Source organism: Scyliorhinus canicula, chromosome 15 (genome assembly GCF_902713615.1).
Source record: "Scyliorhinus canicula chromosome 15, sScyCan1.1, whole genome shotgun sequence".
Classification (NCBI taxonomy): domain Eukaryota; kingdom Metazoa; phylum Chordata; class Chondrichthyes; order Carcharhiniformes; family Scyliorhinidae; genus Scyliorhinus; species Scyliorhinus canicula.
The window spans coordinates 32,768,646-32,796,559 of NC_052160.1; the positions used below are offsets into that span (position 1 = coordinate 32,768,646).

At 49.8% G+C, this 27,914-nt stretch overlaps 1 protein-coding gene across 1 annotated transcript; it reads left to right on the forward strand.

Annotated features, from left to right (window-relative positions):
- Window positions 1-151: 151 nt before the first annotated feature.
- Window positions 152-23,635, forward strand: c15h7orf26 (chromosome 15 C7orf26 homolog). The gene is made up of 7 exons (XM_038820062.1): window positions 152-282; window positions 12,954-13,151; window positions 13,710-13,931; window positions 14,422-14,587; window positions 15,246-15,776; window positions 16,239-16,278; window positions 21,957-23,635. Exons 2-7 carry the CDS (start codon window positions 12,960-12,962, stop codon window positions 22,126-22,128), a joined length of 1,323 nt encoding a protein of 440 aa, XP_038675990.1. The 5' UTR covers window positions 152-282; window positions 12,954-12,959; the 3' UTR covers window positions 22,129-23,635.
- The last annotated feature ends 4,279 nt before the right edge of the window (window positions 23,636-27,914 follow it).

The window sequence follows — 27,914 nt, forward strand, 5'->3', positions numbered from 1 at the left end:
AAAGTGAATCAGAAAATAAATCCCAACAGTTTTAAACTAAATAAAAACTGGAATGAAAACATGCATTAAAAATGTGAGAGTGAGTCTTTAGGTTTCTGGTGAGTGAGGTTGTGACTTGCTGCTGCCCTCACTGAGCAGCTGCAGCGCCATTCCCCTCCACTCAGCCCGGCCACCGTCCGTCCCGGCAGCCCCTGCGGGAGGGCCGAGGCCGCGGAGACACAGAGAGGCAGACAGACAGAGGGCGGCCGAGGGCCCGGATAGGTGGCCGGAGGACCCTGGGAGGTGAGGAAAGGTCGCGGTGGCGGCCCGGAGTATTCCCTCTGAGCTGTTTACCGCTGACCCGCAGCGAGAGCGCTGTCCGGGCCCGACCGTGGAGGGAGGCAGCCATCCTGGGATTGGGAGCACAGGAAGGGGATGGGATGATGGGAGGGAAGGGGGGGGGAGGGGTGGATGATGGAGGGACGGGGGGGGGGGGAAGATGGAGGGACAGGGGGGGGGGTGGGGAATGATGAGGAAGGGGGGGGGGAATGATGCGGGACGGGGGGGGGAGCTGATGGAGGGAAGGGGGGGGGCTGGTGGAGGACGGGGGGGATGGTGGAGGGCAAGGGGGGAGATGGAGAGGGGGGTGGGGGATGGAGAGGGGTGGGGGGGTGGGGGATGGAGAGGTGGGGGTGGGGGATGGAGAGGAGGGGGGGTGTGGGGATGGAGAGGAGGGGGGGGTGGGGATGGAGGGGGGGGGGTGGGGATGGAGAGGAGGGGGGGGGTGGGATGGAGAGGAGGGGGGGGGGGGGGGATGGAGGGAGGGGGGGGGGTGGTGGGGATGGAGAGGGGGGGGGGGGGGGATGGAGAGGAGGGGGGGGGGTGGGGATGGAGAGGAGGGGGGGGGGTGGGGATGGAGAGGGGGGGGGGGTGGGGATGGAGAGGAGGGGTGGGGGGGATGGAGAGGGAGGGGGGGGGGGGGGGGGGATGGAGAGGAGGGGGGGTGGGGGGATGGAGAGGAGGGGGGGAGGGGATGGAGAGGGGGGGGGGTGGGGATGGAGAGGGGGGGGTGGGGATGGAGAGGGAGGGAGGTGGGGATGGGGGATGAGGGAGGGGAGGGGGGGGGGTGGGGATGGAGAGGAGGGGGGGGGTGGGGATGGGAGAGGAGGGGGGGGTGGGGATGGAGAGGAGGGGGGGGTGGGGATGGGAGGAGGGGGGGGGGTGGGGATGGAGAGGGGGGGGGGGGTGGGGATGGAGAGGAGGGGGGGGGTGGGGATGGAGAGGAGGGGGGGGGTGGGGATGGAGAGGAGGGGGGGGTGGGGATGGAGAGGGAGGGGGGGGTGGGGAGGGAGAGGGGGGGGGGTGGGGATGGAGAGGGAGGGGGGGGTGGGGATGGAGAGGAGGGGGGGGTGGGGATGGAGAGAGGGGGGGGGGGGGGGATGGAGAGGAGGGGGGGAGGGGATGGAGAGGAGGGGGGGGTGGGGATGGAGGAGGGAGGGAGGGGGGGGTGGGGATGGAGAGGGAGGGGGGTGGGGATGGAGAGGAGGGGGGGGGTGGGGATGGAGAGGAGGGGGGGGGTGGGGATGGAGAGGAGGGGGGGGGTGGGGATGGAGAGGAGGGGGGTGGGGATGGAGAGGGGGGGTGGGGATGGAGAGGGGGGGTGGGGATGGAGAGGAGGGATGGGGATGGAGAGGGGGGGGGGGTGGGGGTGGAGAGGAGGGGGGGGTGGGGATGGAGAGGAGGGGGGGGGGTGGGGATGGAGAGGAGGGGGGGTGGGGATGGAGAGGAGGGGGGGTGGGGATGGAGAGGAGGGGGGGGGGGGTGGGGATGGAGAGGAGGGGTGTGGATGGAGAGGAGGGGGGTGTGGATGGAGAGTGGAGGGAGGGGTGTGGATGGAGAGTGAGGGGAGGGGTGGGGATGGGGATGAGGGGAGGGGTGGGAGGGGATGGAGAGGAGGGGGGGTGGGGATGGAGAGGAGGGGGGGTGGGGATGGAGAGGAGGGGGGGGGGGATGGAGAGGAGGGGGGGGATGGGGATGGAGAGGAGGGGGGGGATGGAGAGGGGGGGGGGGGGGGTGGGGATGGAGAGGAGGGGGGGTGGAGATGGAGAGGAGGGGGGGTGGGGATGGAGAGGAGGGGGGGTGGGGATGGAGAGGGGGGGGGGTGGGGATGGAGAGGAGGGGGGTGGGGATGGAGAGGAGGGGGGGGTGGGGATGGAGAGGAGGGGTGGGGATGGAGAGGAGGGGGGGGGTGGGGATGGAGAGGAGGGGGGGGGATGGAGGAGGGGGGGGGGGGGATGGAGGAGGGGGGGGTGGGGATGGAGAGGAGGGGGGGTGGGGATGGAGAGGAGGGGGGGTGGGGATGGAGAGGAGGGGGGTGGGGATGGAGAAGAGGAGGGGGGGGTGGGGATGGAGAGGAGGGGGGGTGGGGATGGAGAGGAGTGGGGGTGGAGAGGAGAGGAGGGGGGGTGGGGGTGGGGATGGAGAGGAGGGGGGTGGGGGTGGGGATGGAGGGAGGGGGGGTGGGGATGGAGAGGAGGGGGGTGGGGATGGAGAGGAGGGGGGGTGGGGGGGGGGAGGGAGGAGTGGGGGGTGGGGATGTAGAGGAGGGGGGGTGGGGATGTAGAGGAGGGGGGGGGTGGGGATGGAGAGGAGGGGGGGGGGATGGAGAGGAGGGGGGATGGAGAGGAGAGGGGGGTGGGGATGGAGAGGAGAGGGGGGTGGGATGGGAGGAGGGGGGGTGGAGGGAGGGGGTGGGGGGGGGGGATGGAGAGGAGGGGGGGGTGGGGATGGAGAGGAGGGGGGGTGGGGATGGAGAGGAGGGGGGGTGGGGATGGAGGGAGTGGGGGGTGGGGATGGGAGAGGAGGGGGGGGTGGGGATGGAGAGGAGGGGGGGCGGGGATGGAGAGGAGGGGGGGTGGGGATGGAGAGGAGGGGGGGGTGGGGATGGAGGAGGAGGGGGGTGGGGATGGAGAGGAGGGGGGGGGGTGGGGGTGGGGATGGAGAGGAGGGGGTGGGGATGGAGCGGGAGAGGAGGGGGGGTGGGGATGGAGAGGAGGGGGTGGGGATGGAGAGTGGGGGTGGGGATGGAGAGGAGGGGGTGGGGGTGGGGATGGAGAGGAGGGGGTGTGGGGATGGAGAGGAGGGGGGGGTGGGGATGGGAGAGGAGGGGGGGGGGATGGAGGGGGGGGTGGGGGTGGGGAGGAGAGGAGGGGGGGTGGGGATGGAGAGGGAGGGGGGGTGGGGATGGAGAGGGGGGTGGGGGTGGGGATGGAGAGGAGGGGGTGGGGGTGGGGATGGAGAGGGGGGGGGTGGGGATGGAGAGGGGGGGGGGGGGGATGGAGAGGGGGGGGGATGGAGAGGGGGGATGGAGAGGGGGGGTGGGGGGGATGGAGATGGGGAGGGGGGGGGGGGGATGGAGGGGGGGGGGGGATGGAGAGGGGGGGGTGGGGATGTAGAGGGGGGGGGTTGGAGGGAGGGGGGTTGGGGATGGAGGGAGGGCGGAGATGGAGGGAGGGGGGGTGGGGTGGAGGGGGGGGGGGATGGATGGAGGGAGAGGGGGGGGGGTGGGGATGGAGGGAGGGGGGGATGGATGGGGGAGGGGGGGGTGGGGATGGGGGGTGGGGATGGGGGTGGGGATGGAGGGGGGGGTGGGGATGGATAGGGGGGTGGGGATGGGGATGGATAGGGGGGTGGGGATGGGGAGGAGGGAGGGGGGGGGGTGGGGGAGGGGGGGGGGGGGGGATAGGGGAGGGGGGGGGGGGGGGGATAGGGGAGGGGGGGTGGGGATAGAGGGAGGGGGGGTGGGATAGAGGGAGGGGGGGGGTGGGGATAGAGGGAGGGGGGGTGGGGATAGAGGGAGGGGGGGTGGGGATGGGGGGGGTGGGGATGGAGGGGGGGGAGGGAGGGGGGGGGGAGGGAGGGGGGTGGGGATGGAGGGAGAGGGGGGTGTGGGTGGGATGGAGGGAGAGGGGGGGTGGGTGGGATGGAGGGAGAGGGGGGGTGGGATGGATGGAGGGAGGGGGGTGGGGTTGGGGGGGTGGGGTGGGGGGGGATGAATGTGTGGGGGAATGGGATAAGGAGGGGATGGGATGAAAGGGGAGGCGATGGGATGAAGGGCGGAATGGGATGAAGGGAGAGGGAGGATGGGGATGGGAGGAGGGAAGGGAGGAGGGGATGGGATGAGGGGAGGAGGGGGGGAGGAAGGGAGGGGGAGGACGGGATGGATGAAGGGAGGGGGAGGAGGGGATGGGATGAAGAGAGGAGGAGGGATGGGATGAAGGGGAGGGGGAGGAGGGGATGGGATAAAGGGAGGGGGAGGAGGGGATGGGATGAAGAGAGGAGGAGGGGATGGGATGAAGGGAGGGGGAGGAGGGGATGGGATGAAGGGGGGGAGGACGGGATGGATGAAGGGAGGGGGGGGAGGGGGGGGATGGGATGAAGGGAGGGGGGAGGAGGGGATGGGATGAAGGGAGGGGGAGGAGGGGATGGGATGAAGGGAGGGGGAGGAGGGGATGGGATGAAGGAGGGGGAGGATGGGATGAAGGGAGGGGGAGGATGGGATGGGATGAAGGGAGAGGGAGGATGGGATGGGAGGAGGGGAAGGGAGGAGGGGATGGGAGAGGGGAGGGGATGGGATGAAGGAGGGGGGGGAGGACGGGATGGATGAAGGGAGGGGAGGGAGGAGGGGATGGGATGATAGGGGGGGAGGGGGGGATGGGATGAAGGGAGGGGGAGGAGGGGATGGGATGAAGAGAGGAGGAGGGGATGGGATGAAGGGAGGGGGGAGGAGGGGATGGGATGAGGGGAGGAGGGGATGGGATGAAGGGAGGGGGAGGAGGGGATGGGATGAAGGGAGGGGGGGGGAGGAGGGGATGGGATGAAGGGAGGGGGGGAGGAGGGGATGGGATGAAGGGAGGGGGGAGGAGGGGATGGGATGAAGGGAGGGGAGGGGATGGGATGAAGGGAGGGGGGGTAGGAGGGGATGGGATGAAGGGAGGGGGGGGAGGGGATGGGATGAAGGGAGGCAGGAGGGGATGGGGTGAAGGGAGGGGGAGGAGGGGATGGGATAAAGGGAGGGGGAGTAGGAGATGGATGGGGGGAGTAGGGGATGGGATGGGGGGAGTAGGGGATGGGATGGGGGGAGTAGGGGATGGGATGGGGGAGTAGGGGATGGGATGGGGGGAGTAGGGGATGGGATGGGGGGAGTAGGGGATGGGATGGGGGGAGTAGGGGATGGGATGGGGGGAGTAGGGGATGGGATGGGGGGGAGTAGGGGATGGGATGAAGGGAGTAGGGGATGGGGTGAAGGGAGGGGGAGGATGGGGTGAAGGGAGGGGGAGGATGGGATGAAGGGAGGGGGGAGTAGGGGATGGGATGAAGGGATGGGATGGGGAGTAGGGGATGGGATGGGGTGAGGATGGGAGGAGGGGATGGGATGAAGGGAGGAGGAGGGGATGGGATGAAGGGAGGGGATGGGATGAAGGGGGGAAGGATGGGATGGGGGGGAAGGAGGGGAGGGGGATGGAAGAGGACGGGATGAAGGGGGAGAGGACGGGATGATGGGGGGAGGTTGGAAGGGGGGGGGGGGGGAGAGGACGGGATGAAGAGGGGGTGGGGGCGACGGAGGGGGGAGGGGGTGAAGGGAGGAGGGGACGGGTGGGATGAAGGGAGGAGGGCACGGGATGAAGGGGGGGGAGGAGACGGGAGAGGAGGGGATGTGGGGAGGAGCGGATGGGATAAGGGGGTAAGATGGGATGTTGGGGGGGAGGATGGGATGAAGGGGGTGGAGGGGTTGGGATGAAAGGGGGAGGAGGGGATGGGATGAAAGGGAGGGGATGGGATGAAAGGGGGAGGATGGGATGGGATGAAGGGGGAGGAGGGGATGGGATGAAGGGGGAGGAGGGGATGGGATGAAGGGGGAGGAGTGGATGGGATGAAGGGGAGAGGGGAATGGAATGATATGGGGGAGAGGGGGATGGAATGATATGGGGGAGAGGGGGATGGAATGATATGGGGGAGAGGGGGGGATGGAATGATATGGGGGAGAGGGGGGATGGAATGATATGGGGGAGAGGGGGGATGGAATTATATGGGGGAGAGGGGGGATGGAATGATACGGGGGAGAGGGGATGGAATGATATGGGGAGAGGGGATGGAATGATATGGGGGAGAGGGGGGATGGAATGATATGGGGGAGAGGGGATGGAATGATATGGGGGAGAGGGGGATGGAATGATATGGGGGAGAGGGGATGGAATGATATGGGGGAGAGGGGATGGAATGATATGGGGGGAGAGGGGGGATGGAATGATATGGGGGAGAGGGGGATGGAATGATATGGGGGAGAGGGGGGGGATGGAATGATATGGGGGAGAGGGGAATGGAATGATATGGGGGAGAGGGGGGATGGAATGATATGGGGGAGAGGATGGGATGATATTGGGGAGAGGATGGGATGTAATGATATGGGGGAGAGGGGAATGGAATGATATGGGGGAAAGGGGGGATGGAATGATATGGGGGAGAGGGGGGATGGAATGATATGGGGGAGAGGGGGGATGGAATGATATGGGGGAGGAGGGGGGGAATGGAATGATATGGGGGGGGAGAGGGGGAATGGAATGATATGGGGGGAGAGGGGAATGGAATGATATGGGGGAGACGATGGGATGTAATGATATGGGGGAGAGGGGGGATGGAATGATATGGGGGGAGAGGGGAATGGAATGATATGGGGGAGAGGGGGATGGAATGATATGGGGGGGAGAGGGGAATGGAATGATATGGGGGAGAGGATGGGATGTAATGATATGGGGGAGAGGGGGGATGGAATGATATGGGGGGAGAGGGGAATGGAATGATATGGGGGGGAGAGGGGGAATTGAATGATATGGGGGGAGGGGGGAATGGAATGATATGGGGGGAGAGGGGAATGGAATGATATGGGGGAGACGATGGGATGTAATGATATGGGGGAGAGGATGGGATGATTTGGGGGAGAGGATGGGATGATATGGGGGAGAGGAGTAGATGGGATGATATGGGGAGAGGAGGGGGGAGATGGGGATGGGATTTGGTGGGGGCAAATGGATGGGGAGCGGAGGAATGGGATGATATGGGGGGAGAGAAAGGAATAGGATTATATGGGGGACAAGAGGGGATGGGATGATATTGGGGGAGGGGTTGGGAGGTGGAGGGGCAGAGAGGGGAGGGGAGTTAGGGGATGGAATTGGGGGGGGGGGAGGAAGGGGGTGGGATGGTGCGAGGAGATGGGATGGGGATTGGACTGCGGGAAGTTGGGGAGAGGGTGTGATTGGGAGGTGTGGGGGGGGGGGGGGTGGAATTAGGGAGGGGGAGGACGGGTTGGATGGGAGGTGTGGGGTGTGGAGATAGAAACTTGCACTAAGAAAGGAACCTGTTTGAAGAAGTTTAGGTCCCCGGTGTGAACCTAAGGGTTCCTTGTCAAGAATATCAGATAAAAGTCATCACTACTCTTACTTCCTCTAGTTGGCAAGTTATGGCATTTCAAATGCAAATTCTGAGAGTCTTTTTTTTTAAATGGGAGAATTGTGATACGTTATGCAACACACTTGAGGTGAAGTTTTTCTTATTAAAAGTGATATAACAGATTGTTACTCAATTCTTAAATAAAGTAAAGTTGCCATAGTCCCAGATGACTCAGAGTTGATGAGCTGGAGTCTGAGCTTCACACACTGAGGCACATCCGGGAGGGGGAGGCTTACCTGGACACTTTGTTTCAGGAGGCAGTCACACCTGTCAGAGTAAATAGTTTAAATCCTGCCAGTGGCCAGGGACAGCAGGGTGTGACTGCAAGTCAGGCAGGTAAAGGGAACCAGCAGTCAGGAACTCAGGAGCCTCAGCCCTTGACCCTGTCCAACAGGTACGAGGCACTTGCTCCCTGTGTGGATGGCGAACAGGGCTGCAGGAAGGATGAGTCAGCTGACCAAGGCACCATGGTTCAGCAGGCCATTCAAGGGGAGGAAGTAAATAGGCAAGTTGTAGTTGTAGGGGATTCTATTATCAGAGGGATAGATAGTATCCTTTGTGAGCAGGATAGAGGGTCCCGCATGGTATGTTGCCTGCCCGGTGCTAGGGTGCGGGACATCTCTGACCGGCTTGAAAGGATATTGGAGAGGGAGGGGGAGGATCCAGTTGTTGTGGTCCATGTCGGTACCAACAACATAGGCAAGTCTAGGAAAGAGGACCTGTTTAGAGATTATAAAGAGCTAGGATTCAAATTAAAAAACAGGTCCTCAAGGGTCATAATCTCCGGATTACTGCCCGAGCCACGTGCAAATTGGCATAGGGAGGCAAGAATAAGGGAAGTTAACACGTGGCTGAAAGAGTGGTGTGGGAAAGAGGGGTTCCTTTTCATGGGACACTGGCATCAGTTTTGGGACAGGGGGGACCTATACCGTTGGGATGGTCTCCACCTGAACCGAGCTGGGACCAGTGTTCTGGCGAAAAGAGTAAATAGGGTGGTCAATAGGACTTTAAACTAGAGATTGGGGGGGAAGGGAAAGTCAGGGAACCAAGAGGTGAAGGAATCAGTGGGAAGCGTAGCTGCTTAGGATTACAAAAAATCACGAAAAGACAGAGCTCAGGAGAGGTTACGATAGTCCCCATCTCACAAAATATGACACAGTGTATGGAAAGGCTCAGTAAACCAAGGTCCACCACACTAAGAAAACAAAAAGGGACAGTCAATAGGGAATTAAAGGTGCTATATTTAAATGCCCGCAGTGTATGGAACAAGGTAGATGAGCTTGTGGCCCAGATTGTGACTGGCAGGTATGATGTGGTAGGCATCACAGAGACGTGGTTGCAGGGGGTTCAGGACTGGCAGTTAAACATCCAGGGATTTACAACCTATCGAAAAGACAGAGAGGTGGGTAGAGGGGGCGGGGTTGCCTTGTTAATTAGAAATGAAATTAAATCAATAGCACTAAACGACATAGGGTCAGACGATGTGGAGTCTGTGTGGGTAGAGTTGAGGAACCACAAAGGCAAAAAAACCATAATGGGAGTTATGTACAGGCCTCCTGACAGTGGTCAGGACCAGGGGCACAAAATGCACCACGAAATAGAAAGGGCATGTCAGAAAGGCAAGGTCACAGTGATCATGGGGGACTTCAATATGTAGGTGGACTGGGTAAATAATGTTGCCAGTGGACCCAAAGAAAGGGAATTCATTGAATGTTTACAGGATGGCTTTTTGGAACAGCTTGTGACGGAGCCCACGAGGGAACAGGCTATTCTGGACTTAATGTTATGTAATGAGCCAGAATTGATAAAAGGTCTTAAAGTAAGGGAACACTTAGGAAGCAGTGATCATAATATGGTAGAATTCAGTCTGCAATTTGAAAGAAGGAAGGTAGAATCAGATGTAAAGGTTTTACAGTTAAATAAAGGTAATTACAGGCGCATGAGGGAGGAACTGACGAAAATCGACTGGAAGCAGAGGCTAGTGGGAAAGACAGTAGAACAGCAATGGCAGGAGTTTCTGGGAGTAATTGAGGACACAGTGCAGAGGTTCATCCCAAAGAAAAGAAAGGTTATCAGAGGGAGGATTAGGCAGCCATGGCTGACAAAGGAAGTCAGGGAATGCATCAAGGCAAAAGAGAGAGCCTATAATGTGGCAAAGAGTAGTGGGAAGTCAGAAGATTGGGAAGGCTACAAAAACAAACAGAGGATAACAAAGAGAGAAATAAGGAAGGAGAGGATCAAATATGAAGGTAGGCTAGCCAGTAACATTAGGAATGATAGTAAAAGTTTCTTTAAATACATTAAAAACAAACGGGAGGCAAAAGTAGACATTGGGCCGCTCCAAAATGACGCAGGTAATCTAGTGATGGGAGACAAGGAAATAGCTGAGGAACTTAATAAGTACTTTGCGTCAGTCTTCACAGTAGAAGACATGAGTAATATCCCAACAATTCAGGAAAGTCAGGGGGCAGAGTTGAATATGGTTGCCATCACAAAGGAGAAAGTGCTAGAGAAACTAAAAGGTCTGAAAATTGATAAATCTCCGGGCCCAGATGGGCTACATCCTAGAGTTCTAAAGGAGATAGCTGAAGAAATAGTGGAGGCGTTAGTTATGATCTTTCAAAAGTCACTGGAATCAGGGAAAGTCCCAGAGGATTGGAAAATCGCTGTTGTAACCCCCCTGTTCAAGAAGGGAACAAGAAAAAAGATGGAAAATTATAGGCCAATTAGCCTAACCTCGGTTGTTGGCAAAATTCTAGAATCCATCGTTAAGGATGAGATTTCTAAATTCTTGGAAGTGCAGGGTCGGTTTAGGACAAGTCAGCATGGATTTAGTAAGGGGAGGTCGTGCCTGACAAACCTGTTAGAGTTCTTTGAAGAGATAACAAACAGGTTAGACCAAGGAGAGCCAATGGATGTTATCTATCTTGACTTCCAAAAGGCCTTTGACAAGGTGTCTCACGGGAGACTGCTGAGTAAAATAAGGGCCCATGGTATTCGAGGCAAGGTACTAACATGGATTGACGATTGGCTGTCAGACAGAAGGCAGAGAGTTGGGATAAAAGGTTCTTTTTCGGAATGGCAACCGGTGACAAGTGGTGTCCCGCAGGGTTCAGTGTTGGGGCCACAGCTGTTCTCTTTATATATTAACGATCTAGATGACGGGACTGGGGGCATTCTGGCCAAGTTTGCCGATGATACAAAGATAGGTGGAGGGGCAGGTAGTATTGAGGAGGTGGGGAGGCTGCAGAAAGATTTAGACAGTTTAGGAGAATGGTCCATTCAACGTCCATTCAACATGAAATTCAACGTGGGCAAGTGCGAGGTCTTGCACTTTGGAAAAAAGAATAGAGGCATGGACTATTTTCTAAACGGTGACAAAATTCATAATGCTAAAGTGCAAAGGGACTTGGGAGTCCTAGTCCAGGATTCTCTAAAGGTAAACTTGCAGGTTGAGTCCGTAATTAAGAAAGCAAATGTAATGTTGTCATTTATCTCAAGAGGCTTGGAATATAAAAGCAGGGATGTACTTCTGAGGCTTTATAAAGCACTAGTTAGGCCCCATTTAGAATACTGTGAGCAATTTTGGGCCCCACACCTCAGGAAGGACATACTGGCACTGGAGCGGGTCCAGCGGAGATTCACACGGATGATCCCAGGAATGGTAGGACTAACATACGATGAACGTCTGAGGATCGTGGGATTATATTCATTGGAGTTTAGGAGGTTGAGGGGAGATCTAATAGAAACTTACAAGATAATGAATGGCTTGGATAGGATGGACGTAGGGAAGTTGTTTCCATTAGCAGGGGAGACTAGGACGCGGGGGCACAGCCTTAGAATAAAAGGGAGTCACTTTAGAACAGAGATGAGTAGAAATTTCTTCAGCCAGAGAGTGGTAGGTCTGTGGAATTTATTGCCACAGAGGGCGGTGGAGGCCGGGACGTTGAGTGTCTTTAAGACAGAAATTGATAAATTCTTGATTTCTCGAGGAATTAAGGGCTATGGGGAGAGAGCGGGTAAATGGAGTTGAAATCAACCATGATTGAATGGTGGAGTGGACTCGATGGGCTGAATGGCCTTACTTCCGCTCCTATGTCTTATGGTCTTATGACCATAGGCTGCTTTCCCCTTTGAGGGAGAGAGCTCACTGGTGGTGATTTATGATGTGGTGATGCCGCTGTTGGACTGAGATGGGCACAGTAAGAAGTCGTACAACACCAGGTCAAAGTCCAACAGGTTTATTTCAAATCACTAGCTTTCGGAGGGCAGCTCCTTCAGGTGAGTGAAGAGGTGGGTTCCGCAAACGCATATATAGACAAAGTCAATGATGCAAGATGGTACTTTGAATGCGAGTCTTTGCAGGTAATTAAGTCTTTACAAGCCCATAAGGTGTGACTGGAGAGAGAGATAATCACAGGTTAAAGAGGAGTGAATCATCTCAAGCCAGGACTGTTGGTAGGATTTCGCAAGCCCAGGCCAGATGGTGGGGGGGGGGGGGGGGTGAATGCAATGTGACATGAATCCAAGGTCACGGTTGAAGCCTGTACTCATGCATGCGGAACTTGGCTATCAGTTTCTGCTCGGCGAATTTGCGTTGTCGTAGGTCCTGAAGGCCGCCTTGGAGAATGCTTACCCGAAGATCAGAGGCTGAATGCCCTTGACTGCTGAAGTGTTCCCTGACTGGAAGGGAATGTTCCTGCCTGCTGATTGTCATGCGATGCCCGTTCATCCGTTGTCGCAGTGTCTGCGTGGTCTCGTCAGTGTACCATGCCTTGGGACATCCTTTCCTGCAGCGTATGAGATGGACAACTTTGGCGGAGTCGCATTGAGTATGTACCGCGTACCTGGTGAGGGGTGTTCTCGCGGGTAATGGTGGTACCCATGTTGATGATCTGGCACGTCTTGAAGAGATTGCCATGGCAGGATTGTGTGGTGTGGTCGCTGTTCTCCTGAAGGCTGGGTAGTTTGTTGCAAACAGTGGTCTGTTTGAGGTTGTTTGAAGGCAAGTAGTGGTGGTGTGCGGATGGCCTTGGGAAGATGCTCGTCTGAGGTCACAGAGGGAATAGCACTATTTTAAAAGACCCTGTAACAATACGCCCATGGAAAGAAAGCCTGATAGGCCACCAGATTCAATTTTAATTAAAGTACTATGATTAAATAGCTGAGCCTGCATCTTGCTGTTAAATAGGACCAAATAGTTGTTAAATGGAAACTTTTTTATATTAATTTGATCAAATTGCACACAAACTTAAAAAGGAAAATTACAAAATGATTTTAGCTACATTTTAAGTTTCATAATTTTGTAGATCTGAAGTTGTGTGTTTTAAGATGTTGAAAAATCTATTTCAAAAGCTTTTGTTATCCTTTTCGTGTAGCATGAAATGTTAACTATTCAAAAAAACAGGCATATAATTGTTCAGAACTTATGAAGTGGAGCTGGAAATGTATTATTTTTCTGCTTGCAGGACAGAATGGCTGATATTCGCCATTCCCTTTTGAGGCGGGATGCCTTAAGTGCTGCAAAAGAACTCCTGTATCATTTGGATATCTTCTTTAGCAGCCAGCTGCAGAATGTACCAGGTCCACTGGTTGACAAGTCCACCATTGAGCTCGTGGAGGAATTTATATTTCAGCTTTCGAAAGAACGTAATACCCAACCAAAAGTAAGTTAAAGGATACAGACTGTTTGACATTTTCTTTTAAGAGAAACAGATTTCAGGTTACAGGTTGGGTGTGATGTTAGCTTTGTTATAAAAGCACATGCATGTTATTTCTAAACTTAATTATTAACATGGTCTAAAGCTGATGTCCTGAATTTTTAATTCAACCTGTTTGATTGGACAAATATAGGGAATTTTTTTATTCTTGATTATCCAAAACCGTTTGTAAGCACACAGAAAATGATCAACTTCAAGGGGGAAATTTTCTTGAGGCATGTCTTTAGCTAAGAACTTTTGAAACATAAAATTTACGAGCTGCAGAAATGTAAATAAAAACAGGAAATGCATCAGTATCAGGTAAATGTTTCACATCAGGCCTTTCATAGCGATTCTGAAATGAGGATGAGGTCAAGACATTGACCTGTATGGGCTTTCCGTAGATGCTGATCGACTTGCTTTATTTCCATCAATATCTGTTCTTTGCACATTTATTTCCATTACAGTGTCTCCTGAGGGAGCTTTCTTTTATTCTCTATTGACTGTTTTCTTTCTTTTTGCAAGAGGTTGAGCTCATTACAGGAGCTGCAGCTGCTGGAGATCATGTGTAGCTATTTCCAAGACCAAAGTAAAGATGCAGTTCGACAGATCATCTTTTCTGCACTGTTTGGACCTCAGGGTAATAAAGCTGATGAAAACAGACTGGCTATGTTGGGAAAACTTGTATCCATGGCAATAGCAATCTGTCGAGTTCCCATCTTGGAATGTACTGCATTATGGTTACAGGTACGATTCATAATTGGGATTTAAATTTAAAAGAAGTTTAGATGCTGCAGAGTAAAATATTGCCCTGTTACAATGAATACAAGTAGTGTGGACAAGGTTTTCCCATCTTTGTACTACCTACTTTCTATTATCTTATGGGGAATGTTGGGTGGCGTGAGGATCGTGTTGGAGAAACTGCTTGTTTTGTATTGTGGTTAGTTGACTGCATAAAAGAAGAAAATGCTGGTTCATGTATACAAAATTGATGTCTTTAATCTTAAATTTTGTTTGGCTGTGGTTAAGTCATTGATCATAAATATCTGGTTTGATTGGCCACCATCTTGCATGTAATTTTAATTTGTGAAATAAATGCATTTGAAACTAATCCATTACATTTGTCATATATTGATGTCTCGTCTTGTTTTTCTGAAATGTTTGAAATTAAACCATAGTCAATGGTATTCCTTTTATCGACATGTTTTAACATTTGTGTCTATGGCTGGCTTTACAGAGAACACATGCAGTATTCTGTGTAAGACTTGCTAAGGTCCTTGCTGAGGATTACTGCATTTTGGTGCCAGGATCAGTGCAGACCTTAAAACGAATTGTTCATGCCAGTCCTCGATTCTGCTGTCAGTTGATCACTGCTGTCACTGCATTGTATGACCTTACAACAGGTATGCTATTGGACATATAGTTGATATTTTTGTGCCTGAATTTAGTTTTATTTTTCAAAATTTTAAATTTGTTCCAATGACTTGCATCTCTGCCCTATTCGGTAATAGTTACGCTGATATCCAATTTGTTGTCCTATTAGGAGGAAAGATAGATATTAAGGAAAGAAAACTGTTGTTTCCTCATTTGCCCTCTGTGTCTTTTGCTTTTACTGCTGAGTTTATTTATTGTATACATTGGATTCCATCACAGGTAGTTCCTACACTGATTCATGCAGTATTATCATAAAATCCCTACAGTGCAGAAGGAAGCCATTTGGCCCATCGAGTCTGCACTGACCCTCTGAAAGAGTATCCTACCGTGGCCCAGTCCCCCACCCTATCCCCGTAATTCCAACTAGGGGCAATTTAGCATTGCCAATTCACCTAACCTGCACATCTTTGGACTGTGGGAGGACTCTGAGGAAACCCACACAGTAACTGGGAGAAAATCCAAACTCCCCACAGACATTCACTCGAGGTTGGAATCGAACCCGGGCCTCTGGTTCTGTGAGGCAGCAGTTCTAACCACTGTGCCACCCTATTGAAGAAGAAAAATGATGATGGAGTGACTTTGTTTTATATTGTAATGTATTTTCTCTATGCACATGCTTTGTTGCAGACGATCTGATTCCTCCTCATGATCTGTTGGAGATGGTTGTATCTTGGGTGTATGATGATCCACGGTTGACGCTGATTACATTTTTGAACGGTCCTGCTAACCTCCCCCGTGGCTTTCTGGAGCTCACGCCACTTCCGGGCCTGATTCGCTGGTGTGTGCTCGCACCGTTGGCCTACAAAAGGAACTGCAAAACTTCTTCAGCTCAATCCTTAATGAATGGAAACAGCAATAAAATGTGCAAGGAGATTGAAAATGATGTAAAAAATGACTTCAAAATCCTTTATTCAAAGTTGCATTTAAGTGTTCTTCAGGTTCTTATGATACTTCAAGGTCATTTAACAGAAAAGAACTTGTATGGACGTTTGGAGCTCATCATGTTTGATCATGTAGATCGACTTGTTGGAGACATTAACAAACTCGTTAAAGAACTCAATCTTACAAATCCTGTGAAAGAGATTGAGCTCACACTGGATAGATTAGCTCAAGCCCTACAAGTTGGGATTGCATCAGGAGCACTGTTGTGTACTAGAGGTAAGTCAAGTTGTCTGTAGAACATTCATTGTTATCTTCCTAAGATAATTAAAACTTAGAATCTATGTTCAGTAGGTAAAATACTTAGAATAAGTTGAATTCCATTATTTACCCTCCTTAACTTGACTCTTAACTTGACTCTTGCCCTATGTAAACATGTACAAGTTGTGGCCATAATTACCTTCCATGATGCGTTCTGAGTCTTCATTGAGTAAGCTTAGTTTAAATGTTTTTCCCAGAGGATTTGAAGACTGATCCACCGCTCAAGAGTTGATTTGGCAGAGTCTGGAAATATTTTCTTCTTCAACATCAAAGGCAAACTTCAACTACAAAAATAATTTAAATAATTAATTGTGAAAATACTGTAATTTCATAAATGTTATATTGTCAACTGAATGTGCTTGTGGATTGATTTGATTGTTTTTATATCAGCTTGCATTCATCTTCTGTTTAATTTTCCAGATGATTTGCGATCTATCTGTTCTGCACTTCCACATAACAGGTATGTATGGAAATGTTTTGTTTATGGAGTGAATGGATCCCTTAATTTCTTGGATTGATGTTCTAAATTGAGTACCAAAAAACTTTGAAGATAAGTTTTATATGGGAGCACACTATTAAATATGTAAAATTCTCTGCACAGTGTTTATTGCAAATAGGCCAATGACTGTTAAAATATCATTAAATTTACATGAACTTATTAAGCAATGTGTGACCATAGGAAATTAGAACTATCTATCCACCCATCCATCCATCATGATAGCTTATGACTGCTGTTCCACACTCTAGTCACAAAGTGAATTGTAGAGCACATTTATCAAACTGTTCCTGAATATTTCATCTTTTAGATGCCTTGGATTATGAGAAATAATGTTCTCCAAGGCGTAAAGTCAAAGCTATATTTTTCAAAATAACATTGAATAGTCTACATTTGCCTATAACAAATGTCTTCATTAACGTTTTCCATTATCTCTCTGAACTGGTTAGGTTTGTCCCATCACACCAGTACATTCTGAGTGTGTACTCTGTTCAGAATTTCCCAGCATGCAATTTACAGGTCAGGCAGAGTTAAGGGTAGAAGTGTATATCTCCTCGTCCTGTGACGATTTGAGGGTTTCTTTGCTTTGTCCAAAGAAATTTGAATGAAGCTAGAGATTGAATTCTCAAAACTTTTATTTCAGGCAGGTGTGAATTTATAAAACATATTAGAATTTTGTTACAATCTCTGTAGAGACTGATAACTTAAAAAAAAATTAAACCTCCCAGTTCTTGCTGAAAAGCATGAGATGACAGGATTTCACATTTTAAAACTTTTACTTGATCAAATTATTCAAACATGATTGATTATCACAATTTCTTTTCGTAGGCAACTTAAACTTCTTAAACTACAGTTTGCCCTTGCATGTTTGCCAGCAATTGGACTCTGCATGGAATTGCATTCCTTTTAGCAAGCAGTTCACAGTGGATATCCGCTTCTTGTGGGTTCCCATATCACCAAGCCGTAATTTCAAGTGACTCTCTCCAGGAGCTTTCCTCAGTTTTCAGAGATTTTCTTAAATCCACCACTAGCAGTAAAGTTTGCTCCGATGATTCTTCTTCCCCTGACCGTGCCAGGAGGAATTTCTCAGAATCCATGGAACGGTGCGAGATTCATTCCTTCAATTAGAGGCGACTTTGTCCCATTTTAGTGTGGTAGTTCGCAAGTGCAAGCAGCCCGTTTTGTCTTCTGTCTACACAAAACACTGTCATCAGTTTGAGATATTCATTGATTTGTGGGGAAATCCGTAACCTGATCTCAAAAATGGCTTCCTCTGCTACCTTGCTCATGCCAATGTGGAACATATTAAACTTGCAGCCAAGTAGAACTGCTAATTAGTTAATATTGACCCATAACTCAACAAAACAACATAGAAGTAATGGACGGTTTACAGTACAACTGTTTCAACACTCTACCTACAACATGTTTCCGGGACTTTAGGAAATGCAGAGCCTACTCATTGTAAACTCTGAGACTGCTACCATGATCTCAAAGTGTAAATACCATTGCACCTTCTTGGTAAAACAGCATAATCCCTCCTTTGATCTCTGACAATCAGACCACTCCGGATTACTGTCGGGCAGACTGCAGAACAGGTGACATGACGGACTTCATTTACGCTAAATTTAAAATTACAGTTCCAAAACATGATCTTCTACACCTCACAATTATGCATTTCTATTGTGAACTTGGTCAAAAAAGCAGTATGTGTGAACAGAAACAACTGTTATGTGAGAGGTAACAGTGGGAATAACAGCTGTTCATGTTTTTCTGTTGGTTGTGAAAGAAACCAAGGCTATTTATTTAGTGTATTTTGTTCAGTTAATCATTACCTTTTGATTATTTATATTAAGTTCATGAATCACGTTTGAGACTTAACAGGTTTTGCACAAAATTTGGAAGCTGTGATCAAAGTTGAACATTTATGGCATAATTTCTACATTTATTAAAATGTATGTTTATTTGAGATGGTAAACGTCAGCTGACAGAGTTTGCGCGTTCCTGGTGCACCTGATTAATAATCATTATTGTCACAAGTAGGCTTACATTAACACTGCAATGAGGTTACTGTGAAAAGCCCCTAGTCACCACATTCCGGCGCCTGTTCGGTAACACAGGGAGAATTCAGAATGTCTAAATTACCTAACAGCACATCTTTAGGGACTTCTGGAGGAAACCAGAGCACCCGGAGAAAACTCACGCAGATGTGGGGAAAATGTGCAGACTCCGCACAGACAGTGACCCAAGCTGGGAATCAAACCTGGGACCCTGGAGCTGTGAAGCAACAGTGCAACCCATTGTGCTGATGAGTGTGTGTTAGGATATAGCTTATCTAAAGCTTATGATTTTTGTCCATTAATTTTGAAAAGCAGAAAACTGACACTTGAGATCCTAACAACAATGGGAACCAGTTGGTGATTGGGAAGTCAAAACTAAATGCTGCAGATGCTTGTGATCTGGAATACAAACAAAGTATTGAAATAACTCGGCAGGCGTCACAGCATCAGTGGAGAGAGAGAAACAAAGTTAACATTTCGAGCCCAGTAGGACTCTTCGGAACTGAAGGGAGGCAAAAATATAATTGGTTTTATGATGTTGAAAGGGAGGTGGAACAAAAGAGAAAAGGTCACGGATAGATTAGAAAGTAGGAGAGATTAAATGACAAATAATTCATGGAACCAAAGGCAGTGTGTGTGGGAATGATGGTACTAAAGAAACTAATTCAGTCCAGTCAATTACCACCCCATCAGCCTACTCTTGATCACCAGTAGACTGATGGACGGGGCCACCGAAACCTCTATCAAGCAACACTTGCCCAGCAATAACCTGCCACTGATGCTCGGGGTCTCCTGACTTCATTATAGTCTTGGTTTAAACATGGACAAAAGAGTTGAATTCCAGAGGTGACAGTGACTGCCTTTGCCATCAAGGCAGCATTTGACCAAGTGTGGAATCAAGGAACCTTTGCAAAACTGGAGTCAATGGGAATCGGGGAAACTCTCCACTCGTTGGAGTCAAAGCTGGCACAAAGGAAGATGGTTGTGGTGGTTGGAGGTCAATCATCTCCGTTCCAGGGCAACACTGCGGGAGTTCCTCAGGATAACGTCCTTGGTCCTCAGGATAGTGTCCTTAGTTCAACCGTTTTCAACTGCTTCAGCAATGACCTTCTTTCCACCATAAGGGCAAAAGTGGGGATGTTTGCTGATGTGGGATGTTTGCTGATGATTGCACAATGTTAAGCATCAATTGTGACTGCTCAGATACTGAAGCAGTTCATTTTCAAATGCAACAAGAGCTGCACAATATCCAGGCTGGGGCTGACAAGTGGCAACATGCCAGGTAGTGACCCATCTCCAACAAGACAGAATCTTACCATTGCCAATGATATTACCATTGCTGAATCCCCCCATTGTCAATTTTGGGTTTACCATTGATTAGATACTGAACTGATATAAATACTGTGCCTCCAAGAGCAGGTCAGAGATTAGGAATCATTCACGAATAACTCCCAAAGCATATCTACAATGCAAATGTCAAGAATGTGATTGAATACTGTCCATTTGCTTGGATGGGTGTAGCTCCAACAATATAAGCTTGACACCATCCAGGCTGAAGCAGCCCACTTTATTGGCACCCCTTTTCACATGCATTCACTCCCTCAACCACGACTAACAGTGGCAGCAATGTGTACCATCTACAAGATGCACTGCAGGAATCTATCAAGGCTCTCTTAGGCAGCACCTTCCAAGCACATGACTGCTACTGTCTAGAAGGACAAGGTCAGCAGATACCTGGGAAAACCACCATCTGGAAGTTCCTCTACAGATTACTCCCCATCCTGACTTGAAAATATATTGGCTGTTCCTTCACTGTCGCTGGATCAAAATCCTGGAACTCCTGGCAGTGTGGGCGTACCTACAGCACAAGGACTGCAACAGTTCAAGAAGGCAGCTCACCACCACCTTCTCAAGGGCAATTAGGGATGGGCAATAAATGCTGGCCTTGCTAGTGACACCAACATCCCATAAATGATTAAAAAAGCTAAAGGTTGGTTAAGGCTAGGTGTGAATAGCAGCATAAAGGTCAATACTGTCTGAAAGCAAAAACATGAGAACAAGATGCAGACTAGTACTGGGGAGAAAAACTAATTAAAATAGAGGACAGAGTTCATGGTCTGAAGTTATTGAGCTCTGTGAGTCCAGAAGGCTGTAAAGTGTCTAACCAGAAGATGAGGTGCTGTTCCTCTAGCTTGCCTTGGGTTTCAGTAGAACACTGTAGCAGGCTAAGGAAACAACTGCGGGCATGAGAGTAAGATAGTGAATTGAAATGGTAAGCAACCAGGTCAGGGTCATGCTTGTTGACTGAGTGAAGGTATTCCGCAAGCGGTCCCCCAGTCTGCATTTGGTCTCCCTAGTGTAAAAGAGACTGCCTTGTGAGCAGCAGATGGTAAAAGTACAAGTAAATAGATGCTTCACTGGGAAGATATGATTGGGAAGTGTTGATGGAGGTACCTGATGTGGAGGAACACATGGAGGATGGTGGCTTGTTGCTTTAAATAAGACCAAAACTGCTTGTATCTGAATTTCATGGAACCCTTCCCTACAACATGAGAACCAATTTGCACCCATATGCCACATCTTAACAGCTAGCAATACTCCGAAACCACTCCATGTTCTGCTGAACCCCAGGCATTTTTCTGCCTTCCATATTAAGATCCTGTAATCCTTATCAGTGAAGTCTAATCCTTTAAATGTTCCTTTGAGAATTCTTGTGATTTCCTTTCCTGTTGCCCGAGAGCCCAAATCCTTCTCCCAGTGATTCCAGAAATGAGCTAAACTGTGTTCCTGGAATCTCCCATTTCAGCATTTGGAGCCAACCCCAGGAATTCACCTGAAAGTACACCTAGATCTTGAATCACCTGTCAAGGAAGATCAATGGAAGCTCTTGTTTTAAAGAGCACCATAAATTCCACAGAATTACTTAGTGGCTTTTTAGAAACAGTGTTCGCTTTACTGATGCTGGCAATTCCACTAGAATGATGAATTTCCAAGGAGACATCCCTTTTTATGAGTCTCTGTTTCCTATTATAAAGATATAAATAGTTAACGTCTCTTTTTTGGAAGCATCAATTCGTTCCAATATAATCTGCACATCATTAACATTGAAATTCTAATGACTACGAACTTAACATGCTATAACACAGTACCATCCAATAGAAATTGCTGGCTCGTCACAAGAGTGGCTACAGTGACACTTTTTAAACCACACTGTAATTTTAGTGGAAAATTTAATACAGTACGCAGGTAAATGCACTTACTTAACAAACATCTCGCCACTCTTCCCAACAAAGCAAATAACATTTGAAAAACATTTGCATACTCTTCTTTTCATCTTATCATTTTACTAATAAATACTCAAGTTAAAATATGCCATGCAAATGAGGATTGGGATCACACGAGTCATGACAGGAATGTGGCTCATGTATTGAATAAGAGTAATTTAATAAACGTGTGCTAGATATTTAATCATTTATTCATAGCTACAACTAAAATGTTAAATTTAAAAGGTTGTTAATTAAAAGAGAAGAAATATATTGTGAGTACTAATGTTTTTAACTTTCATTTTTTTTGTTTCCTTGACAGCTTGCTTCAGTTAGTCCTAACTGGACCAGTACAACAGTCTCCACATACTGCACTGCCACCAGGATATTACCCACATATTCATGCACAACCTGCTGGATACCCTATGTATTCAGCGCACCCAGTGCAGACATATATGCCGGGTATGACTTTTTCATATAGACCAATCCGATAAAGGATTGTCCATTATAATTAATTTAATGGGCTACCTCCTTGGATATATATACTTATTCAATCAAACCAATTGTGGAAAATAGTTTCAGTACTTTTTTTTTTACTGAATATTTGTACTATCAATGACGATAAAAAGGATTGGTTGCAACCTACTGCGCATTTTATATTTTTTAATGAAGTTTACCAACTTTTATGTACAGAAATAACACGGTTGAGACTTTTTCACATCTAGGAAACGACCACAATTTTAAAGCAAAGGTTTCTAATTGCATCCATTTGTTAATTATCTATAAATTAAATATTGTTTACTTACGTCCATTGTTAAATTGCGTTGTCTACAGAACCTTTTTATAAAGGGGCGTTTTTATAAAAGATGTGTGGTGTTCTTGGATCTCTTCTGATGACTAGCAGTTATTCCAGAATTAATCTCTTGGTTGTTTCTGGGTATTTTATAGCAATAGCACAGTACTTGTTAAAATTGTTTTTTTTTTAAAGTTTACACATTTTGTGAAACTACTGTACATCTTAAGTGCACGTTGCTTCTGAGTGAGTACCTGGAATGGGTGTTCTTGCTCAATGCAGTGCATGTTTACTGAGGATGCTTTTTTTCTTTCATTTTTGACCCCAAGTACTTGGTTAGGTTTAAATGGGATAAACAATGTGGGTTTGAGATTTAACGTAACAAAATTGAACTTTGTAGCTGCCTTAATGTTTCAGCTTGTTGAGACAGGTCCAATTTCATCTGCGCTGAGTTAGTCTTTCTAAAAAGGCAATAATATGCTTTGGGTGAGGAAAGATTGAGCTTTGCCCTGACACCCGCTGTGGTTTAGTAGCTTGCTGAGACTCCCCTGTTTAGATTAACACACAAAATATTATCATAGGGTGAGGGACAATATCCCACCAAGAAGTCAACACTTTTGGGAGAGGGAGAAATAACATTGTTAGAAATAGAGCAAATAACAATTAAACTTTGTCTACTACGAGGCATATATCCACTAGATCACAAGGTAAATCACTACAATCATAATGAGGGATTATTACTCTTCACTGCTTCTGTCTCAAATTGGAGAAAGTAAATTGCTCTCTGACTGTCTCCTAAATTGCAGCGGATTTGTTGCGCATCTACGCATTTTTTAAAAAATGGATTGTATGAGGGATAAATGAAATAGGCATCTTTTGGTCAAAATAGTAAGCAACACTGTAGTTCTGAGATGAAGGAAGAGTTTGGATATAACCATTTTAAAAATTCAATCATCATTGCTGAGATGACTTGCTCAAAATAAAATGTTTTAAGGAGAATCAACTAGCCTATAAATAAGGAATATAAAGGATTTCTCAAGTAGTATCTCTGGCAGAGTCATTCTATGTAAGAAAAAATACAATGAGGCCATGAAGTCTCTTATTTGTACCTTGAATCTAGTCAAACATTCTACCCTCCACAAATTCTCAGCCTTCTTTAATTTGTACTCATCATTGCTGAAAAGTGATTAAAACTAGAAAGACAAAAATTTCAAGTGTAATTGTGATTATGGTGTCGGTATGGATAAACATGACTACCAAATTATTCACAGACCTTCTCATCTGTTGTGGTCATGATCGATTATATTAGCTATTGAAGCATGTGACCAATTAGATCATGAACATGATTCTAATTTTACTATTGCAAACACAACCAATATTGTAGAAACTTGTTTAGAATATCTGTCTTATTAGAATAAAAAGCAACTACAAAAGTATGTACATAGATCCCTGAAGGTTGCCACCCAGGTTGATAGGGTTGTTAAGAAGGCGTACGGTATGTTAGCTTTTATTAGTGGAGGGATTGAGTTTCGGAGCCATGAGGTCATGTTGCAGCTGTAGAAAACTCTGGTGCGGCCGCATTGGAGTATTACGTGCAGTTCTGGTTTGCCGCATTATAGGAAGGGTGTGGAAGCATTGGAAAGGGTGCAGAGGAGATTTACCAGGATGTTGCCTGGTATGGAGACAAGATGTTATGAGGAAAGGCTGAGGGACCTGAGGCTTTTTCGTTAGAGAGCAGGTTAAGAAATGACTTAATAGAGACATACAAGATGATCAGAGAATTAGATAGGGTGGACAGTGAGAGCCTTTTTCCTCAGATGGTGATGGCTAGCACGAGGGGACGTAGCTTTAAATTGAGGGGAGATAGATATAGGACAGAGGTAGGTTCTTTACTCGGAGAGTAGTAGGGCCGTGGAATGCCCTGCCTGCAACAGTAGTGGACTCGCCAACATTAAGGGCATTTAAATGGTCATTGGATAAACATATGGATGATAATGGAATAGTGTAGATGGGCTTTAGATTGGTTTCACAGGTCGGCGCAACACCGAGGGCCGAAGGGCCTGTACTGTGCTGTAATGTTCTATTTCTATGCTGGAATACTTTGGATACAAGCAATGGAAATTAAATTAATCAATGTCCAAATTAAGCTGCAGTTTCTGACTTTCAGCCACAGAAATGAACTAAATTGCATCGACTCTTTGTGGATAATTAATTACTTCATATCTCTGCCAGATGTGTCACTTCAACAAACTTATGATATTCCACCATCTTTCCATCGATGAAAGAAGATGGACACACAGCAAACAAATCCTTTTCAGATGGGGTGTCTTCAAATGATACGCTTTTGCTGATGGCAAGCTGAAGAGGCCAATCTTTAAGAGGCATATTTTATCCTATGTGCAGTTATCATTGTGGGTTGTGGTTTTCAATGTTGGCATTTGTTGCCAAATTCTGTAACCCATTGGTCGTCATGGTGGTGTACACCAGCCCAAAGGCGGTGTTGTAATTTTCCTCTGCTGTCAGGTAGTGACTCCCAGGTGCAATAATTGATGTCTGGGGCTTTTATGTCAAATTTGTAGGTATCCTTGAGGTGGAGCTTTGGGGTCCTGCTGGTTGTCTTGTATTCCATCCTGGCTGGGTGTCTTTTTGTTTGCTAAGCTGGCTATGGTCTTCTGGAGCATAAGTGATAAGGATTCTTCACCTAACTCGCCCATGACAGGTGGCTGCAGGAGAACATTAAGTGCAGACAGAGATGTCTGTCTCTTAACAGTACAACTCACTAGAATCCATATGGATGGATGTAAGAAATAACAAGGGGGCGGAAACACTAGACTAGTGGGAGAAGTAATATGCCCCCTAACAGTAGCTATACTGTAGGACAGAGAATAAATCAGAAGATAATGAGGGCATGTAAAAGAAAAACAGTACCCAGTAAAAAACCCAATGGGTTACATTAATCTTGTTGATTGGGAAAATCAAATTGGCAGAGGTAGCCATGAGAGAGAATTCATAGAATGCATTTGGGATATTTTCCTGGAATAATATGCTGTAGATCCAACCCGGGATCAGGTAATTTTTGATCTGGTAACGTGTAATGACGCTGGTTTATAAACAATGAATAAAAGATTCCCTGGAAGACGGATAATAACATTTTAGCATTCCGTTTGAGAGTGAGAAACTTGGGCCAGAAACAACTTTATTAAACTTAAATAAGCACCATTACAGAAAAATGCAGGTAGAGATGGCTGTAGTGGACTTGGAAAAGAGTTCAGCAGAAAAGATGATTAGTCAGCATTGGCAGACATTTATGAAAATAGTTCATGAGTCAACAATGATACAGTAGTCCCCCTTTATAACGCGGGTGTTGGGGTCCAAGACAGCCACCCGCGTTGTATCCGAGCCGCGGATATCCATGATGGGGGTTTTAAATTTATTTTAAAATCTATGCATGCGCTTCCCATTGAGAGTCTACGGGGGGGGCGGGGGGAGAGGTCAGACCCCTGTAGACTCACAATGGGAAGCGCTAGCATAGATTTTTAAATAAATTTAAAATCCCCATCGTGGATCCAATTAAAATTTCAGCGGCCGGCTCACTTTGATCCGGAGAGGGAAGCTGCTCTCACTGAAATCAGCCGGCCGCTGAAATTGACACTGCCCGCTGCTCTCTCCCTCCAATCCAACTTTTAAGTTTTAATGTTTCTGATTGGAGGGAGAGAGCAGCCGGCAGTGTCAATTTCTTTTTTTTTTCCTCCGGCTTGCCCCCTCTCCTCCCACATCCTCCAACTAGACCCCTCTCCCCCCACACCCTCCGACTCGCCCCCTCTCCCCCCCCCAACACCCTCCGGCTCGGCTCCTCTCCCCCCACACCCTCCGGCTCTCCCCCCACATCCTCCGGCTCGCCCCCTCCTCACACCCTCCGGCTCGCCCCCTCTCCCCCCACATCCTCCAACTAGACCCCTCTCCCCCCCCACACCCTCCGGCTCGCCCCCTGTCCCCCCACACCCTCCGGCTCGCCCCTTCCCCACACCCTCTGGCTCGCCCCCTCCCCCCCTCTCCTCCCCCGTCCCCCAACACCCGCAGGGCCCTCCTCTCTCCCCCAACACCCGCAGGGCCCTCCTCTCTACCCCAACACCTGCAGGTCCACCCTCTCTCCCCCACACCCCCAGGGGGGTCTCCCCCACACCCACCCACACCCGCTCCCCCCCAACACCTGCCCCCCCACCTCTTCCCCCCCCCCCCCCCAACACCCGCAGGGCCCCCCTCTCTCCCGCAACACCCGCAGGGCCCCCCTCTCTCCCCCACACCCCCAGGGGGGTCTCCCCCACACCCACAGGGGGGTCTCCCCCACACCCGCCCCCCTCCTCTTCCCCCCCCCCCCACACGCGCCCCCTCCTCTTCCCCCCCCCCAACACCCGCCCCCCTCCTCTCCCCCCCCAACAACCCGCCCCCCTCCTCTCCCCCCCCCCCCAACACCCGCCCCCCTCCTCTTTCCCCCCCCCCCCCCCCCCCCCCCCCCCCCCCCCCCCCCCCAACACCCGCAGGGCCCCCCTCTCTCCCCCAACACCCGCAGGGCCCTCCTCTCTCCCCCAACACCCGCAGGTCCACCCTCTCTCCCCCACACCCCCAGGGGGGTCTCCCCCACACCCACAGGGGGTCTCCCCCACACCCCCCCCCCCCCCTCTCCCCCCCCCCAACACCCACCCCCCTCCTCTCCCCCAACACCCGCCCCCCCTCTTCTCCCCCCCCAACACCCGCCCCCCCTCTTCTCCCCCCCAACACCCGCCCCCCTCTTCTCCCCCCCAACACCCTCCCCCCTCCCCAACACCCTCCCCCCCTCTTCTCCCCCCCCCAACACCCGCCCCCCTCTTCTCTTCTCCCCCCCCAACACCCGCCCCCCTCTTCTCTTCTTCCCCCCCCCCCCAACACCCGCCCCCCCCTCTTCTCCCCCCCCCCCCCCCCCAACACCCGCCCCCCCATTTCTCCCCCCCAACACCCGCCCCCCCCTCGGCAGTGTGAATTTCAGCGGCCGGCTGATTGTTTCAGTGAGAGAGCAGCTTCCCTCTCCGGATCAAAGTGAGCCGGCCGCTGAAATTGACACTGCCGGCTGCTCTCCCTCCAATCCAACTTTTAAGTTTTAATGTTTCTGATTGGAGGGAGAGAGCAGCCGGCAGTGTCAATTTCAGCGGCCGGCTCACTTTGATCCAGAGAGGGAAGCTGCTCTCACTGAAATAATCAGCCGGCCGCTGAAATTGACACAACTGACAGTTGGGGTCCATAAGCCCCCCGCGGTATATCGCGAACCGCGGTATTGCGGAGCGCGGTATAACGGGGGACTACTGTATATCACAGTGAGGAAGAAGGATTCTAGGAAGGGGAAAAATCAACCATGGTTAACCAAGGAAGTCGAGGATTGTATTGAACTAAAGAAAGAACATAATGTTGCAAAGATTAATGGTAAGCCAGAGGATTGGGAAGGTTTTAAATGCC

Coding starts and splice junctions, on each gene's coding strand:
- c15h7orf26 (XM_038820062.1), top strand. CDS start 12,960: ATGGCTGATATTCGCCATTCCCTTTTGAGGCGGGATGCCTTAAGTGCT. Junction 13,932..14,421: donor GTACTGCATTATGGTTACAG/GTACGATTCATA, acceptor CTGGCTTTACAG/AGAACACATGCAGTATTCTG. Junction 15,777..16,238: donor AGCACTGTTGTGTACTAGAG/GTAAGTCAAGTT, acceptor TTAATTTTCCAG/ATGATTTGCGATCTATCTGT.